Below are 17,593 nucleotides of genomic sequence, written 5' to 3'. Positions count from 1 at the left end.
TGGAGTGAAATTATGGACCCACTTCTATACATTTAGTTTACGTAGCACCCATTGCGGTCAGCTGTGTGACAGATTGAGCAAATAGCAATTATAAATGTAAATATAGAACATGAAAGGATACTTGTGATCAAAGCCATACCATATCCTGAACAGCCAAGCACTCTCTGCCTTTGTCGAGCTTTTATTCTGGGTTTCTGGCCTCTGTAATAATAGAAACAGATACAAAATTGATATAAGAAGGCACTGCAAGTCTGAATCTCAATTTTTTTTCTATAACAACCTATCAATTGATTACAAGGTTTATTGAATAAACAGTGACTTCTATTTCATTTGCAACCTAATTGCAACATTTAATTTGATATACTTTCATTTATTTAACCATTTACTGTGTGACATCTAATTCACACTGCCGTGCACTGTAAGGAATAAAATATAAACCTCTTCCATCGTTCACTTGCTGAGCAAAATAGGAAATCAGCGTCCAGCCTTGTTCACCTTGTTGATTGAAAACTGGATTCAATGCCTCAAAAGAAAGAAGTTAGAGAAAGCTACAGCAGGTTGGTGGGTCACAGGCTGTAGGTACCGTGACACATCTAATGTCATCGCAATTCAGGAATAGCTGGTTATGTGATGTCCCCATGTGAATGATCCTTTAAAAACATGAAATAAAATAAAAATCTAAAGGCTACAAAAAAAAATTAAAACTTGGGGGCATAGTAGTCATGGAGAATATTTCCAATTTGACTATTTCAGCCTAAACTTTGCTCTGGTGATTTCCTAAAATAGTGAATAACCTTGCAAATGTTGCTTTCATACTACACTATAAAACACTTTTACATGTATAGTAAGCAATGTACCATTGCACATCTCTGTAAAAGATTTGCGGGATGCAGTGTGTGCATCGTTCTTATTACTTGGTCCTAGTAGACATGACCACACAGAGATGGATTCACCCACCACCTACTACCACTTATTCCACCGTGGCTCTGCTGTGGACTCCTGCTCATACAAAGTAACATTTTTTATCTCTCTAACATCCCCAGTCAACTACGTTCCTGTCTCTCTAGAATTATATTTCAGCAAATAAATTGGAATAAATACTTGCAAAAACATAAGATACAGTGATATAATTTCTAATTAGTGGGGTAATAGCTGCTTGATCCAAGGAGACATCTGACTACTATTTTGGGGTCAAGAAGGAATTGTTTCCTAGTTTGTTGCAAAATTGGTAGTGCTTCAGACTGGGTTTTTTGCCTTCTTTTGGATCAACAGCAAAAACATATGTGAGGAAGGCTGAACTTGATGGACGCAAGTCTCTTTTCAGCTATGTAACTATGTAAGACATTGAGGATAATTGCTCAAAGAGATGTTACCTCGTTTAGAAAAACAGATATGTTTTTCCAGTGTCTAGCATGTTTGGCCACACATTTCCAGTTCTTTTCTGAGTTCTCCACACTATCTACAATCTTTCTAAAGATGAAGATGCCTAATAATGTGGTCTTAGAATAATATAATTTTGATTTCAAGCTGTATTAAAACCCAACAAGCATGTTACCTACAGCAATACTGCAACAATACAGCAACACACCGTGTCAAAGAGTTTTGAACTGCACATACTTTTTCAAGAGTTTTCCACAAATCCAATATTAGTGAATAACCTTTTATGGATGGGCATGTGAGTTACTGTCTGCAGCAGGCATTTTGTTTCCTATACTTGCTTAGGATAGTCTAGTATAAGAGTCTTAAGCAATCACCACGCTCATTAAAGCAGGAAAGTAATTCTCCCAGTCTATTTTTATTTGCAAACCTATATACCACTTCCAAATATATATTGATGTAAGCAGCATCACTATCCATTACCATGTGTGCAGTTCAAACTGAAGTCGGAACAAAGGCTTCAATTAAAAAGTGTCTGAAATTACCAGTAGAAGTTGGTAATTGTCATTGCTTCTTTTGTGAGTGGTTATCTAAATGGTAGGACCATGCAGACTATTGAATGAATGCAGTGTTCCAGTGATTTACAATTGTCTGTGTTCGTGGCTATAGTAAATGAAAAATCAAGCTTTGCACAGTTCAGACAGATTCTCTGAGTCTGCAACTGTTTTGATCATTTCTTGGTGGCCAATTCACTCTGACATAAAAGAATAATACAGCTGAAAAAACAACTTTTATCTAGCCATTACGGTTACTTTAAAGAGTTTTATCATACAGATCACTTTACTGCTCAGAATAATTTCTTGAAATAATTCCTTGCAGAATCTTCACTGCAGCAAAGCTCTCAGTGTAGCTGTTCTATTGACCAGTGCTATGATAAGCCTTCGGGGTCTCTGAGAAATTAATTTACTTTAACCCGCGGTACATCAGTTATCGTTTTGTGTATCTACTAATGTGTTTCCACAGTTCTATAGGACTCAACTATATTCTCCCCTGCTTGGTCTCTACTCATTGTTAAGGTTATGACGAGGTTTTGAGTTATATACCTTCAGTTGAAAACACCAGTCACAATTCTTAGGACACTCAATTTAGCAACTGAGCAAAGTAGCACATTTTGGGTTCAATTCCTGAACAGGATTGCAGATCACTGTTCGGGAACGAATGCTGGATCCCCATAGACAAACCATAGTGCATACGGCCATTTTAAAGTCCCGAACACAATCTGTGATAAGAAAGTCTTTTCAGTACAAATATTACAGCCATTCCATACACATACCAAGAACTAAAGTGGCGGTTCTGCCACACAAACAATATTTCCTTCATCCTTCATCTGTCAGGCTTAGTCAAGACAAATGTTCAAGCAATGCCTTATGCCATATTTGTGTAAGGCTTATCTGACAATCGATGCTACACTGCATATTCTCTGGCAAAACAGGCAAATTCAATACAGACTCAAATGTGTTAAACATCAGGAACTGGAGTGTGTCTAGTAAAACAGTAATAGTGACTACAGATATGAGATTTTAATGATACAGAAAGCCAATTGCCTTCACAATTGGAAAGGGAGGAAACAAACGACAGATTACAGCCATAGAAGAGGCATCCATGGATGTGCAGATTTACTAAGATATGCTAAATAAGTTGGCATAATTTATATATATATATATATATATATATATATATATATATATATATATATATATATGATGACAAAGTTTGATAACTGGCTAGTTTCCCATGGCAAGGACACAAGATTAAAGTAAAAATTTAGAAACTAGATACAAAAGAGACCCAGAGAAATTGAACAGACACATAGTGGTCATGGTGCAAAGAGTCTTTGGGTATCCCCCCTTTACCCCCTCCTCCCCCTTCCTCCCCTCAACCATCCCCAGTATAGTCAAACTGTTTTTGAGGTATTTGACCAAAAATGGGTCTGTCCTGGCACAAAAGCCTGGTCAGCAGCCATCATTGTTATTATACTGAAGTTTCCCAAACAAGCTTACAATTTCAAAGACTATATATAGACACATACATGCACCTTAACCTGTCCTGGCACAAAAGCCTGGTCAGCAGCCATCATTGTTATTATACAGAAGTTTCCCAAACAAGCTGTGATAAAGTGAAGGCAGAGAAGCCATTTAACCCCAGGGGGAGTATATGTAGTTTGTGTGTTGCACAACACAAAGCTTTGTTTAGTTATGGGCCCCTGGGGTGGAGCATTTGGAGAGAAGGGTGGGCCAATGCTCCACTCCACAGTTTAGTGGTTTTCTTGGGAGACAAAGATCCAGGCCAGGGTTTTTTGGACTGTCTCCATCCCACTGCTCAGCTGCAGATAATCAGCTGTAGCAGTGGGAATAAACCACTCCCTGCTAGGCAGGTAAAGAGGGGGATTGCTGGCTTCCTCCCAGGAAGCAGGTAGGAGAGAGGCTGTCAAGGAGACTAGGCACCGGGAGTGCTGGCTATGAGCACCGGGAGTGCTGGCTTGGGGCACTGGGAGTGCAGTCAAGGAAGCAGTCAAGGCTGGCTTGGAGCACTAGGAGTGCGGAAGGAAGCAGTCAAGGCTGGTTTGGAGCACTGGGAGTGCAGAAAGGGAAGCAGTCAAGGCTGGCTTGGAGCACTGGGAGTGCTGAGAGTGGACAAAGACTCTAGGTTGGTGAAACCAATATTGTTTTGTTTAGTTTAACCCCTGAGAGATAGGGAACCTAATATTAGTTAGTGCTCAGACGAGCTAGGTTTTTGTTTAAAGGGATTTATGTTTTCATTTACTGCTGTCTCCTGTGTGGATTTACAATAAAGTTGCCTGGATTATATAAAAGCCAAAGGACTGTGCCTGTTGTTTACCCTAGAGGACCGTGCTATCTACAAACAAGGATCACAAAGCTTACAATTTCAAAGACTATATATAGACACATACATGCACCTTAACAATGAATGTGTTTTGTAATGTGATAAGCATGCCTCTAGCAATCAAGGACTTAAACAACAACAATATATCTATCTAATTTGTCTGCTTTTTATGCACTGGTATTTTATAGAACATACTGCCGGTGCAGCCACACCAGGGCCTGTAAGCTATGAGGGCCCATTGTAAGTTCCTCGCACTTAGGAACAATCTATTAGCATTTCTAATAAGGGGCCCGGTCTGGCTCTTCAGCCTTTTACCAGCATGATTGGGTTCCTATTTGATAGTGCTCGGAGGAAGTGAGTTAAAATCACTTCCTCCCAGAGATCAAAGACAGCCATGTGGTAGAACACAGACAGGAGGGGGATAGAGAGGAAGGAGAGAGAGGAAGGAAAGCGAGGAAGGAGCACACTCCCCGCCCTGCCTTCCATCAGTCTTTGTCAGCAGTCCCATTGAAACCGTTGAAAGCCACCTTCCTGCACCAAAAAGGCTTGGAAACAGAAGGGTGGCACAACTATGGAAATAATATGTGTGTGTGTATGCATGTGTAAGTGTGTGTATCTGTTAGTGTGCATCACTCTGGGTGTCAGTGAATCTGTGTCATTGTGTGTGTACATGTGTGTATGTCCATACATACCAGCATTCAAACATCAACATTACATCTCTAGTTTAGAGACCCCATTGTTCCATAGGATGGCTGGTAATGGGCATCCATGGGATAGACACCAAGTTTGTGCCATTTAGCCTGAATCTTTTTAACACACATTTTATAAATGACAAGGAACATAAATAATAGGAAAAGTGCAATAGTGTGATTCATGTATTTAGCATGACTGTCATATAATACTGTCTATAGTCAATTGTCTTTAACAGTGACTCCAGTTGTTTTTATCTCTTGATGAAACATCACAGCCTGATTTGCAATAGATACTATTTTTCTACACTTCTTCCTTCAGTGCCACTCTTTGTGTACTACACCAAGGCCTCAATTTAATAAGCTTTCCAAATGATTCAATATTGTTAATAAAACTTTCCAAATGATTTATCTAAAAACATTCACATAGACCTTAATGGTGACTTCTGTAGAGAGAGCATTTGGAAACCTTTTCCTACAGTATTTAATCATTTGGAAAGCTTACAAAAAATGAGGTTCAAGTCTTACTTTATGCTGCCTTGGATTACCTACCTACAACCAATCACCCACCCCACCCTAACTCCAATATAACTCGACATGATTCTCATTTATCTCGTAATCTACTCAGCTGCTTCAGACAGAAATAGCATTTTCTGACACCTTCCTATTCTCTAGCTATCAACTTAATTTTCTCAAACGCATTCACAACTTGCATTAACTCCTTTATATTGTAAACCCATTTCTCATCTTGCTTAGCAATTTCTATAATATTGCTACGAATGCTAGATTATTAGCTAATGATCATAATTCTCAAATCTTTTTTATAGCTGTGTATATAATTATATCAGACTCTGTTACCTCCGACCCCATCTGAACATGTTCTAATTATATCTATCTATATACACACACCTTACCATCAAGATCAAATATTGCATTTTTCTTATAACCCTGATTTACGTTATATTGTATTTTACCAGCTATAATTTTTTTATTTTTTTTTTATTTTAATGTAAAAATCTATAACTGTGTAAAAAAGCATACAAAAAAATCTAGTAATACAATAACATATAGCTGAGCTGTAAAAGTATGCCATTTTCCTTTTAGTTCAATCTTTTCAGGGTATTTGTGTTAAGATAAAATAAATTGAGAGAAGAAAACTGGCAATGCGTGTCTGGTGAGAGCGGGCACCAGCGGTGCTCCCCTCTAGGAAATTCTATTCACAGTTCGTGTAAGAAAGAGTTTGTTGCTATGGGTACTGATGTAACAGAATTGAAAAGACATAAAAAAAAAGCTTTTAGGGAGCATGGCAGAGGTTTGTTCGTAACCATTTAGTTTTGCTAAATTTGCAATTAACCTCCTGACTTTCATTTTTTTTTCTGCTCTTTTCTTTTTCTTCCTTTTCACATATACAACTGAACATGTTAGAAAAGAAAATTGTGCAAAAACATTCCATTATTCTGGGGGGAAAAAATCTCAATAAGATCCCATAAATTAAAAAAAAGAAAAGAAAAAAAAAAAAGAATAGAACAGGTGAGATGTGCTGTAGAAGTGTGACTTTCATTTCTTGACATTCAGAGCTTATTTTAACAGCACAATAAGTCCAGGATGGGCTGCTGTTAGCTCAAATCCCTAGAATAAACAACAGATAGGGTATTCAGGGCGGTGAATATATAATTAACTTATTTTTAATGACATAACCGCTAATTGATTTATTAGGTGATAACCATAAGTTACGTACTAGGATCTCAGATTTAAAGAATGTAAAAAAAATCCTGTGTCTTGAAAAGCCCAAGATCTGATATTTGACACTGAAAACTAGAACACGTATATCACAATTTTATGTCAAGACACAGAGGTTCATATTGCTTAACCCCTTAAGGACCAAACTTCTGGAATAAAAGGGAATCATGACATGTCACACATGTCATGTGTCCTTAAGGGCTTAAAGGATCACTATAGTGTCAGGAAAACAAAGTGGTTTTCCTGACACTATAGTGCCCCTTCAGCAGCTTACCTTAATCCGGCTGGTGACCACTACTCCCCGTCCAATGTCAGCTCTCCCATCCGACATCACTGGAGCCGAATGCGCATGCCGCGCGCATTCAAAGTGTCCATAGGAAAGCATTTCTCTGCGCGATGGAGGCGAAATTCGCCTCCAGCATCGCAGATACGCCTCTAATGGCTGTCCGGAAAAAAGCCACTAGAGGCTGGATTAACCCCAAATTTAAACATAGCAGTTTCTCTGAAACTGTTATGTTTACATGTGAAGGGTTAAAACCTGAGGGACCTGGCACCCAGACCACCTCATTGAGCTGAAGTGGTCTGGGTGACTATAGTGTCCCTTTACCCCTTTCTTTACTGTCCACCAATAGCAACAAAGAACACAAACATAAAAAATAGAACATATACAGTGAGACAGCAGCCAATCCCCATCCAAGTCCCAGTATAACAGTAAGCATCACCTTTAAACCCTCCTCTTTCTTTGCTGCTCCACAGTCAGTTAAGTACAATGATTAATCTGCATTATCAGTTTATTATCTTAACTGCTTTTGGTGATTTCATATTGCATTCACCTGTTATTTAAAAGTTATTGTTACCTTTATTATTACTTCTACAGTTGTATATTGTTTATGGCTTATTGTTTTATAGTATTTACCTTTGAGCCCAGGGTTCCAGCCCATCCTCTGGGGGGTTTCTTCTCCTATTGTATGTTTCCCCCTGTTCTAGGAGAACCTATGTTCGACCCGGAAGATCTTCATCATTCGAGGTCGGCAGAATGGATTGCCTAGAGCAGCGGTTCCCAAAGTGTGGGTCGCGACCCACTGGTGGGTCGCAGGGTGATTCCCAGTGGGTCGCGCTGACCCACACATCCAGGGCCGCAGGGGAGTCAGGCAAGCAGACTGACACCAGGAGGGAGCCCGGCGGCTTGCCCTGTATGCCGCCGGGCTCCCTCCAGTCAGTCTGCCCAGCAGCTCCGGTCTGCAGCTCCGCCGGGTGCAGAGCTGCAGACCGTGTGATAGAAGTCTCGCGAGCTCCCAGAGCGTTACCATGGCAACACTCTGGGAGCTTGCAAGACTTTTATTACACGGACTGCAGCTCTGCACCCGGCAGAGCCGAGACCGGAGAGTTACCCCACCGGACCACCAGGGAGACACTGGACCACCAGGGAAATCAAGGAAGGTAGGACACAGCTCCCCAATGTAAATTATTTTCTCCCTGCCCCCCTCCATACACTAACCCCTTCACTCCCTGCCCCCTCCCCACACTAACCCCTTCACTCCCTGCCCCCCTCCCCACACTAACCCCTTCACTCCCTGCCCCCTCCCCACACTAACCCCTTCACTCCCTGCCCCTCTCCCCACACTAACCCCTTCACTCCCTGCCCCCCTCCCCACACTAACCCCTTCACTCCCTGCCCCCCTCCCCACACTAACCCATTCACTCCATGCCCCCTCCCCACACTGTAACCCCTTCACTCCCTGCCCCCTCGCCACACTAACCCCTTCACTCCCTGCCCCCTTCCCCACACTAACCCCTTCACTCCCTGCCCCCCCCCACACTGTAATGCCTGCTCTCCCTGCTCTCCCACTGTAACCCCTTCACTCCCTGCCCCTGTCTCCCCACTGTAACGCCTGCTCTCCCTGCTCCCCCACTGTAACCCATTTTCTCCCTGCTCCCCCACTATAACCCATTTTCTTCCTGCCCCCCCCCCCACTGTAGCCCTCTCTCCCCCTGCCCCCCCACTGTAGCCCTCTCTCCCCCTGCCCCCCACTGTAGCCTTCTCTCCCTCTGCCCCCCACTGTAGCCCTTTATCCCCATGCCCCCTACACTGTAGCCCTTTCTCCCCCTGCCCCCTACACTGTAGCCCTTTCTCCCCCTGCCCCCTACACTGTAGCCCTTTTTCCCCCTGCCCCCTACACTGTAACCCTTTCTCCCCCTGCCCCCTACACTATAACCCTTTCTCCCCCTGCCCCCTACACTGTAACCCTTTCTTCCCCTGCCCCTACACTGTAGCCCTTTCTCCCCCTGCTCCCTACACTGTAGTCCTTTCTCCCCCTGCTCCCTACACTGTAACACTTTCTATCCCATGCCCGCCGCCCACTGTAACCCTTTTTCACCCTGCCCCCCTACACTGTTACCTGCACACACACTCCCTACCACACGGTCACCCTCACCTGTCTCTGCATGTATGTGTATCTGAGTCTCCTTTTGTGTCAGTGTGTGTGTATTTGCGTGTCAGTGTGTATCTGTTTACATGAGTGTATCTGTGTGTAGGAAAATAAGTGTCATTGTGTGTGTATCGCTGTGTCAGTATGTGTATGTGTGTGTCTCTGTATGTGTATACACTGCACACATACTCCATGCAAAAAACATGCTTACATCCAAACACACATTGTGTATATGTATATTTTATATACACAATATACACACACTGCATCCACTACACACACACACTGCATCCACTACACACACTGCAATCAAACGCAAACATTACATACAAACACACCCATGTATTAAAACACTAAAATGATATACAAACACCCCTTCATTCAAACACCAACACTACACACAAAAAGCACACCTGCATTTAAAGTCCAGCACTACATTCAAACACCCCTGCATTCAGACGCAAACATTACAAACAAGTACACCACTACATTCCAATGGCAACAGTACATGCAAATACTCCCATACATGCACACACATACTTAAATGAACACTATAGGCACCCAGACCACTTCAGCTTAATGAAGTGGTCTGGGTGCCAGGTCCATGTAGGATTAACCCTGCTTGCTGTAAACGTAGCAGTTTCAGATAAATTGCTATGTTTACAAATGGATTAATCCAGCCTCTAGTGGCTGACTCATTGACAGCAGCTAGAGGCGCTTTAGCGCTTCTTACTGTGATTTTCACAGTGAGAAGACACCAGCATCCATAGGAAAGCATTGAATGCTTTCCTATGGACTGGCTGAATGCACGCACGGCTCTTGCCGCGTATGCGCATTCAGCCGATGACGGGCAAAGGAGAAGGAGAGTCCCCAGCGCTGAGGGAGCCCGGCGCTGGCGAAAGGGGAGTTTTTAACCCCCTTCCTCTCCCTTCAGCCCGGCGGGAATGGGACCCTGAGGGTGGGGGCACCCTCGGGGCACTTTAGTGCCAGGAAAACGAGTTTGTTTTCCTAGCACTATAGTGGTCCTTTAATACACAAACATGCTTACATTTAAACGCTCAAACACTGCTCACAAATATAACCCTGCAACGATGGGCAAATGGTAGATTCTCAGCTGGCATAGCATTGTTGAAGTTCTCCGACAGATGGAGATCTACCTTTTGGCCACACTTGCACTAGAGGGGGCCCCAGAAAACAACTTGCACCAGGGCCCTCTCTACATTAGTTCCACCACTGGGGTAATCAATGTGAGGGGCCTGGATGAGCAGGACACAACGTCTGATTCTGTCTGTGACGTCTGTGAGTAAGCAGTTGTATGCCTCTAAAACGGATTGCCATGATGTGCAAAGTTTCTGCCTCTAAAACTCCATGATATATCAACATTATGCATCTAAAACTGCCATGATATGCCAAATTATGCCTCTAAAACTGCCACGATATGCCAATTTTATGCATCTAAAGCTGATTGCCATGGTGTGCCAATTGTATGCTTTTAAAGCTGATTTCCATGGAGTGCCAATTTAATGCATCTGAATGTTTGCCAATTGTATGCCTCTGAAGCTGATTGCCATGATGTGCCAAGTTTAAGCATCTAAAAGTGATTGCCATGATATGCCAAGTTTATGCATCTAAAGCTGATTGCCATGGTGTGCCAAGTTTATGTATTTAAAGCTGCCCTGATGTTCCAATTGTATGCCTCTACACCTGGATGCCATGGTGTGCCAATTGTAAGCCTCTAAAACTGATTGCCATGGTGTGCCAATTGTATGCCTCTAAACCTGGTTGCCATGGTGTGCCAATTGCAAGCCTCTAAAGCTGATTGCCATGGTATGCCAACTGTATGCCTCTAAAGCGGATTGCTATAGAGTGCCAATTGTATGCCTCTTAAGCTGTTTGCCATGGTGTGCCAGATTTATGCCTCTAAAAGCAATTGCCATCGTGTACATCTAAAGCGGATTGCTATGGTGTGCAAATTGTATGCCTCTAAAGCTGATTGTCATGGTGTTCACTTTTTAAAATATGCATTAAAAGCAAGTGGGTCTCGAAAAATTACCATTTTGAAAATTGGGTCTCGGGCCATAAAAGTTTGGGAAGCCCTGGCCTAGAGACCTGGGTACAGCGCCCCCTCAGCAAGGCAGCCCGGAGTAAACTCATTTGTATTGCTGGTATTACTGCAATATCTGCACCGGCCAGGCAGCCTCAAATAAATAATTTTATTTATTTTTTTAAATCAATGGGCCTATTCCATGGTCATGGGCCTGGAGCTGCAGCTCCATCAGCCCCTATGTTAATCTGGCCCTGTCCATGGTGGCTTCAGGTGCACGTCTGGAAGACTTGATGAGAGTGGCGGACTGGTCACAGGAATCCACATTTCGCACATTTTTTTTTCCGCCCGGTTCCGGCGGTGGTTGGTCAACTTTAAACCTCCGCGTCTTGACATAACATTACATGATTTTGTTATTTCATGATAAAAAGTCATGATTTTATGAAAACAAAAAAAAGAGAGAAATACTGCACACTTATTAAAATCCTGGAGCAACCAGACGTGGGGTTGACTACCCCTACTGTGATAGTTGAACAAAAATTGTAGTCCAGGCACTCAAGGATCAGTTCAGCAGGTTTATTGGAACAGAGTGCAACATTTCAATCCCACAAGGGATCTTTCTCAAGCTGTTAGCTTGAGTATCTTGATTCCGTGTTGCTCGAGCATCCTCACTTCTTCCCAGTTTGTTTCGCTTGAGATGGCTGGATTCCGTTATCGTCTTGAAGTTTGTTTCCGGTTGAGAAGTTTCATGGACTGGCATTCAATGGACTTTGCTGCTGTGTTTCTGGATGTTGGGACTTTACGTTTGTTCTTGTTTTGTGTCTCTCCTCGTGATGTGCCGCATCTCCAAAGAAAGAGGAAGGTTTAGAGGTGGTGCAAAATAGCAAAATCATGTAATTTTGGACTTCAAACTTCCCAAACGGAAAATTCAGAGTGTATCAATGCTTTTCAGTATTATGTTTTCTCTAGAACCGGTTACTGATAAAGCATTGACAAGACTATTGCCTAAGCAAATTTAAAATATATGGCTAATATGGCCGAAAGTAAGAACATGGTGGCTTTAATAATTTTTCTAATTCTGTCAGCTATTTGGCCTAATATTTGAAATTTACTTTGAATTCACTTAGAATTACTTACAAGGCACATTAGTGAATTACTTTATATATGTATATTAATTAACTCTCTATAAGCAGTGGTGGCTATCTGGTACAGAAGAGAGGTTTCAAGCATATCATTAAAGATACACTATAGGTACCCAGACCACTTCAGTGCAGTGTCCCAGGTCCCTTAGCCCTGCAAAACTAATTATTGCAGTTTTTAAGAAACTGCAATATTTACCTTGCAGGGTTAACTTTACCTCTAGTGACTACCAGACAGCCACTCGAGAGACTTACAGGGACATCGGCGCTGGACTGAGGGAAGTGGCAAAAGGGTTTTTTAACACCCTCTGCACCACAGAAGGAGAGCATGAGGGAGGGGGAAGCTATAGCGCCAGGAAAACAAAGTTTCAAGTCTTTACAGCTATTAGAGAAATGTTCTTGAACAAAGAAATGTTAAGGTACAGGAGGGGGGCTACTCCAGGAGAACGGCTGTAGATGATCGATGGTAACATATAGAATTTATTATTACGATCACTTAATATGATGTTGCCTATTCTTAAATTGACTTTCTTTTTAAGTCATTTCTGAACCATATTGACATAAGTGATGTAATCTAATATTTTAAAATAGATTTAAAAAAAATCAATCTTATAGACACTTTCTTCTCTATTAGCATTTTGTCATTTCAATCCAGCCATACAGGTGACCCTTTCAATACATCTGGCTACTTTATAAAAATAATTAGACTACACTTTAAACACTCAAGCAATAGACATAAATGTATTTTTAGGTAAAATACACTTGACACGTTATTTACTAAAGTGAGAATTGTGTGGAATTCTAAGTGAATTCAATTTAAGGTCAAAGTAGCGAAACTGGAAGCATAGCGCACAGGGACAAGTTTTCCAGTTGGGCTACTTTGACCGTATATTTGAAATTCACTTTGAATTCACAACAATTCTCACTAAATAATCATGCAGAATGTTCAAGCATTGATTTAGATTTTTTAAAATGTCTGAATTAAAAATCACCTTCTCCACACCAGAGCTCCACTTTACCTCTGGTAGATCTGCCCCTGAGCATCTGCCTCGGAAAGTGCTTCCTCAGAGTAGCGAAGAGGTCCTAAGGCGCATGAAGGGCCATTGTTGAGCTTCGCAAATACAACGCTTCTCTTAAAAAAACATTGAGAAGCCTTCACTTATGATTTGAACAAGTTCTCAAAGCAAGTGAGAAAAAGCCCCCTGCTGGCTTTCTGACAGCCAGGAGGTTATAACATAGGACATGCCGGTGAGATAGCTCAGTGAGCTAATGAATCATCACTAGAATCTGTTCAATCCTTCGGGGGTCACAGTTTCACATCCCGGCAGGGTTGACTCAGTCCTTGGTCCTTCCGAGGTAGATAAAATTCGTACAATTAAATTGTAACATCCCCAGGACGTACTTGAAAATCAGAGTAATCTGAATGTACCTTTCTTGGTTAAATAGTTGTTATTATTTATATAAATATAGATTTTCTCTTGAAATGTGTTCTTTTATAATATGAGAAAAACAGGACAGCCAACTCAAGTGCTTTAAGGGTCTGTCCCTCAAATGCCATTATTGCTAGGTGAATTCAGTAGCAAACACAAACAAGGATAGGGCTGCAAAATAGATTCACATTACAAAAAATGCCATGTGCCGGTGGGTAACAAAGACCAATAATGAGATCAATAAGATTGAGGATTCCAATGAACTGGAACTTTTTCTTGGTTGGGCTGACTAGGGCAACACATCCTCCAATTATGTAGGGATAGAATTATAATGAAAATGCAATGCTGTACATGTTTTGCTTGTCAAAATGTAGAGATACATACTAGATGCCAACAAATGGATTATAAAGGGGACATTAACTTGATTGTTTCTGTGTTTATCATAATAGTTGACGGAAATGAAACATATATCGCAAATCTTTTGCCTCTTGAATTACACTGTGTACAGGATTACTTATATATGTATTTGATGCAGAACAGAAGGTTACTATGTGGTAGGGGAGGTTATAGAACAAGGCTCCAGACACCGTGATTGAGTTTCTGGATCCGTACAAAACATAGCTTTTTTTTTTTTACTGAGCATCTGATATGATGATAAGATGACTCAGCTAATGCTTCTGAATATTATTGATTTCCTTGTTTTTTTAACCATTCCTTCAGCTGAGCATGTTTTTTATATTTAGTGAAAGCATTTAAACTGTCCTAAATTTGTCTCTGTGGTCATTTATAGTACCAAAAAACAATATAGTGAAACCTTTCTATACATCTGTAGTTTGCAGAGGTAGTTATAGACAAATTGTGTTTTATCTTCGATTGTCTTATTGAAGTTGTTATTTCTCTCCGATTCCTGGTATAAATATTAACTTGTTTCTATTTACCAATTCCCTTGCCCTAGTGACATGTCCGGTGAGCATGCTGGCCATGCAAGAACTGGGATGTTTTCAGCTTTCAGGAATTGTGTACAGATCCTTGCAACATTGGGCTGTGCATTACCATGCTGCAACATGAGGTGAGGTGATGGTCGTGGATGAATGGCACAAGAATGAGCCTCAGGATCTCGTCACAATATCTATGTGCATTCAAAATGCCATCAATAAAATGCACATGTGTACGTTGTCCATAACATATGCCAGCCCATACCATAACCCCACCACCACCATGGGCCACTCGATCCACAACGTTGACATCAGCAAACCGCTCACCCACACGACGCCATACACGCTGTCTGCCATCTGCCCTGTACAGTGAAAACTGGGATTCATCCGTGAAGAAAACACCTCTCCAAAGTGCCAGATGCCATTGAATGTGAGTATTTGCCCACTCAAGTCAGTTACGACGACGAACTGCAGTCAGGTCGAGACCCTGATGAGGACTACGATCAGGCAGATGAGATTCCCTGAGATAGTTTCTGACAGTTTGTGCAGAAATTCTTTGGTTATGCAAACCAATTGTTGCAGCAATCCTGTCCGGGTGGCCGATGGTCTCAGCCGATGGTGTGGTTACACGTGGTGTGCAGTTGTGAGGCCGGTTGGATGTTCTGCCAAATTCTCTGAAACGCCTTTGGAGATGGCTTATGGTAGAGAAATGAACATTCAATTCACGGGCAACAGCTCTGGTGGACATTCCTGCAGTCAGCATGCCAATTGCACGCTCCCTCAAAAATTGCGACATCTATGGCATTGTGCTGTGTGATAAAACTGCACATTTTAGAGTGGCCTTTTATTGTGGCCAGCCTGTTATGGTCAAATGCAAATATTACAAGTTTTAGAATGCAAAGTTGTATTTTTTAAACTGTGTACTTTGTCTTTAATTAACCCCTTAAGGACACATGACATGATGCCCTTGTATTCCAGAAGTTTGGTCCTTAAGGGGTTTTAGAATGCAAAGTTGTATTTTTAAACTGTGTACTTTGTCTTTAAGATATTGCAAACTGACAAGGTGTTAGGAATGGAATATATTGTTTTTCATAAGTTTTTTTAAGCAATAACCTCTTACCTAATTTCAGTGCATAATATGCTGCGGAGTTCTAACTTACGCCATTTTGTCTTAGCTTAATGGAGTTTCCCATGACGTGTGCACCCTTACCTTTATGGCATTGTATATTTGCCAAGTTAAGGGGGGTCCTAAAATGAACATCTAAGGAATAAATATGTACCTTTTTTATGTTAGCACACAGGGGAGAGATTTGGAGACAGAAACGCTGCTCCATCTTATAATGACTGAGAGAGGCTGTAATAATTCTATTCTTAACCAAAACAGTGTAAAAGTGTCTTTCAGAGAGTCACCGGTCAGCAAATTGTAGCTTTATGTTCGTAATTTAATAGCCTAAAACAATTGGGCTAAAACTTGCTAGAAACCGGAGAAGGAAACAACCGAGTATTTTTCCCATTTGCACGTCAACTTTATTTTATACTTTGATAGTTATACCGTTTGAAGCCTGTTTTAATTATTTTGAATTAAATATGACAGTGTTTATATCGAACTTTAAAAGTAGGATTTATTGCAATATTCTCTAAATTCCATTTGAATAGATTTGCATTTTTACTGGCTATTTTTGTAGCATACACAGTAAAAGAACACTGCACACAGATAAAGTACAGCTTGCTTCATGTGTCAGGAGTCTGACACATTTATAGGCCTCCCAACCATCCCAATTTTGATGGGACAGTTCAGATTTTTAGGTTCTGCCAGCCATCCCAACTTTGCTCCCTAGTGTCCTGCTTTCAGGGGACACCAAAGAACTACGTTCCCCTAAAAGTGTAGCCCGAGCACATCATTAAATGTGGTTGTGCTGCATTCAGGGCACTAGAAACCTATAAAGAGAAGCAAAACAGTGCATTCATGCCAGGCTGACCTGCCACTAATTTGGGTGGTCTTGCTCCCTTTATGGTGAGTCTACCCCCTTTGAATGGAGCTGATAGTCTGCCTCCTCTACCCACTGGCCTACCCCTTTTGACCCTTTAAATGGAAAATCAAAAAGAGTAGGTTAGTTATGCATTTGCACATTTAGAAAAGTGTGGATTCAATAGAAATCAGCCCTTTTGTAACTGTGAGCAGAATAAGAATTCCCTGATTGGGGCATTCCCCAGGACAGACTGGAAGGCTATATTAGGAAAGAAGAGGAGAGCTTGCAAAGACAGCAGACAAGAAATCTGCAGCGACAGTAATTTGTTTTTAGATATATCCCCATTAATGGCTATGCTAGTCTAGTCTGGGCCGGAACTGTGTCCAATTTAAGATTCCATAGAGGCTGGCATAGTCTATAAGCACAAATGACAATCAGTTGTTGCTATTCTGCACATAAGCTGGAACTGTCTCTTGCATCACCTGCCTCATACCTATGGGTTTATCATTTAGATGCGTCATGGTGACAATCTCCTTTTTGAGAGACAAAGGAATATTGATGTCTAATGTCAGCCAATCGCCCAAAGTCACTAAAAGTCAGCATAGCATTTTGCTTTACTGAATCTATCTCTGAGTGAGACCCAGGCCCCCTGTTTCAATAATGAAATATGAAGTATCAATATGGTTCTATGCTACATGGCAGGACTGGATAGAGAGCCTGGGATTTAGCACAGCAGAGATAGGAGGTGAACTACAGGCATATCAAGTCATATTCAGAATGATGCTTTGTAATCATTTATTTAGAAAGAGAGATATCTCAATGGTATGGATATACTAAGGAGCAAGCTTGTGCACAATATTTATCAGTAGCATTAATAAATTAGCACTGCTTTCTTCCTTACCGTAAAACAGAAACTTCACATGTCAGTTATGGGCA

General features: G+C 41.5%; 1 protein-coding gene across 1 annotated transcript in view; it reads right to left on the bottom strand.

Annotated features, from left to right (window-relative positions):
- Window positions 1-17,593, bottom strand: part of SLC9A9 (solute carrier family 9 member A9) — an 807,694-nt gene that overhangs the window by 92,020 nt on the left and 698,081 nt on the right. The window contains exon 14 of the mRNA XM_063442493.1: window positions 122-201. Within this exon, the coding sequence (XP_063298563.1) occupies window positions 122-201 (80 nt within the window). The remainder of the gene's footprint in view (window positions 1-121; window positions 202-17,593) is intronic.

Source organism: Pelobates fuscus, chromosome 2, assembly GCF_036172605.1.
Source record: "Pelobates fuscus isolate aPelFus1 chromosome 2, aPelFus1.pri, whole genome shotgun sequence".
NCBI lineage: Eukaryota > Metazoa > Chordata > Amphibia > Anura > Pelobatidae > Pelobates > Pelobates fuscus.
This window is presented reverse-complemented; position numbering and strand designations above follow the sequence as displayed.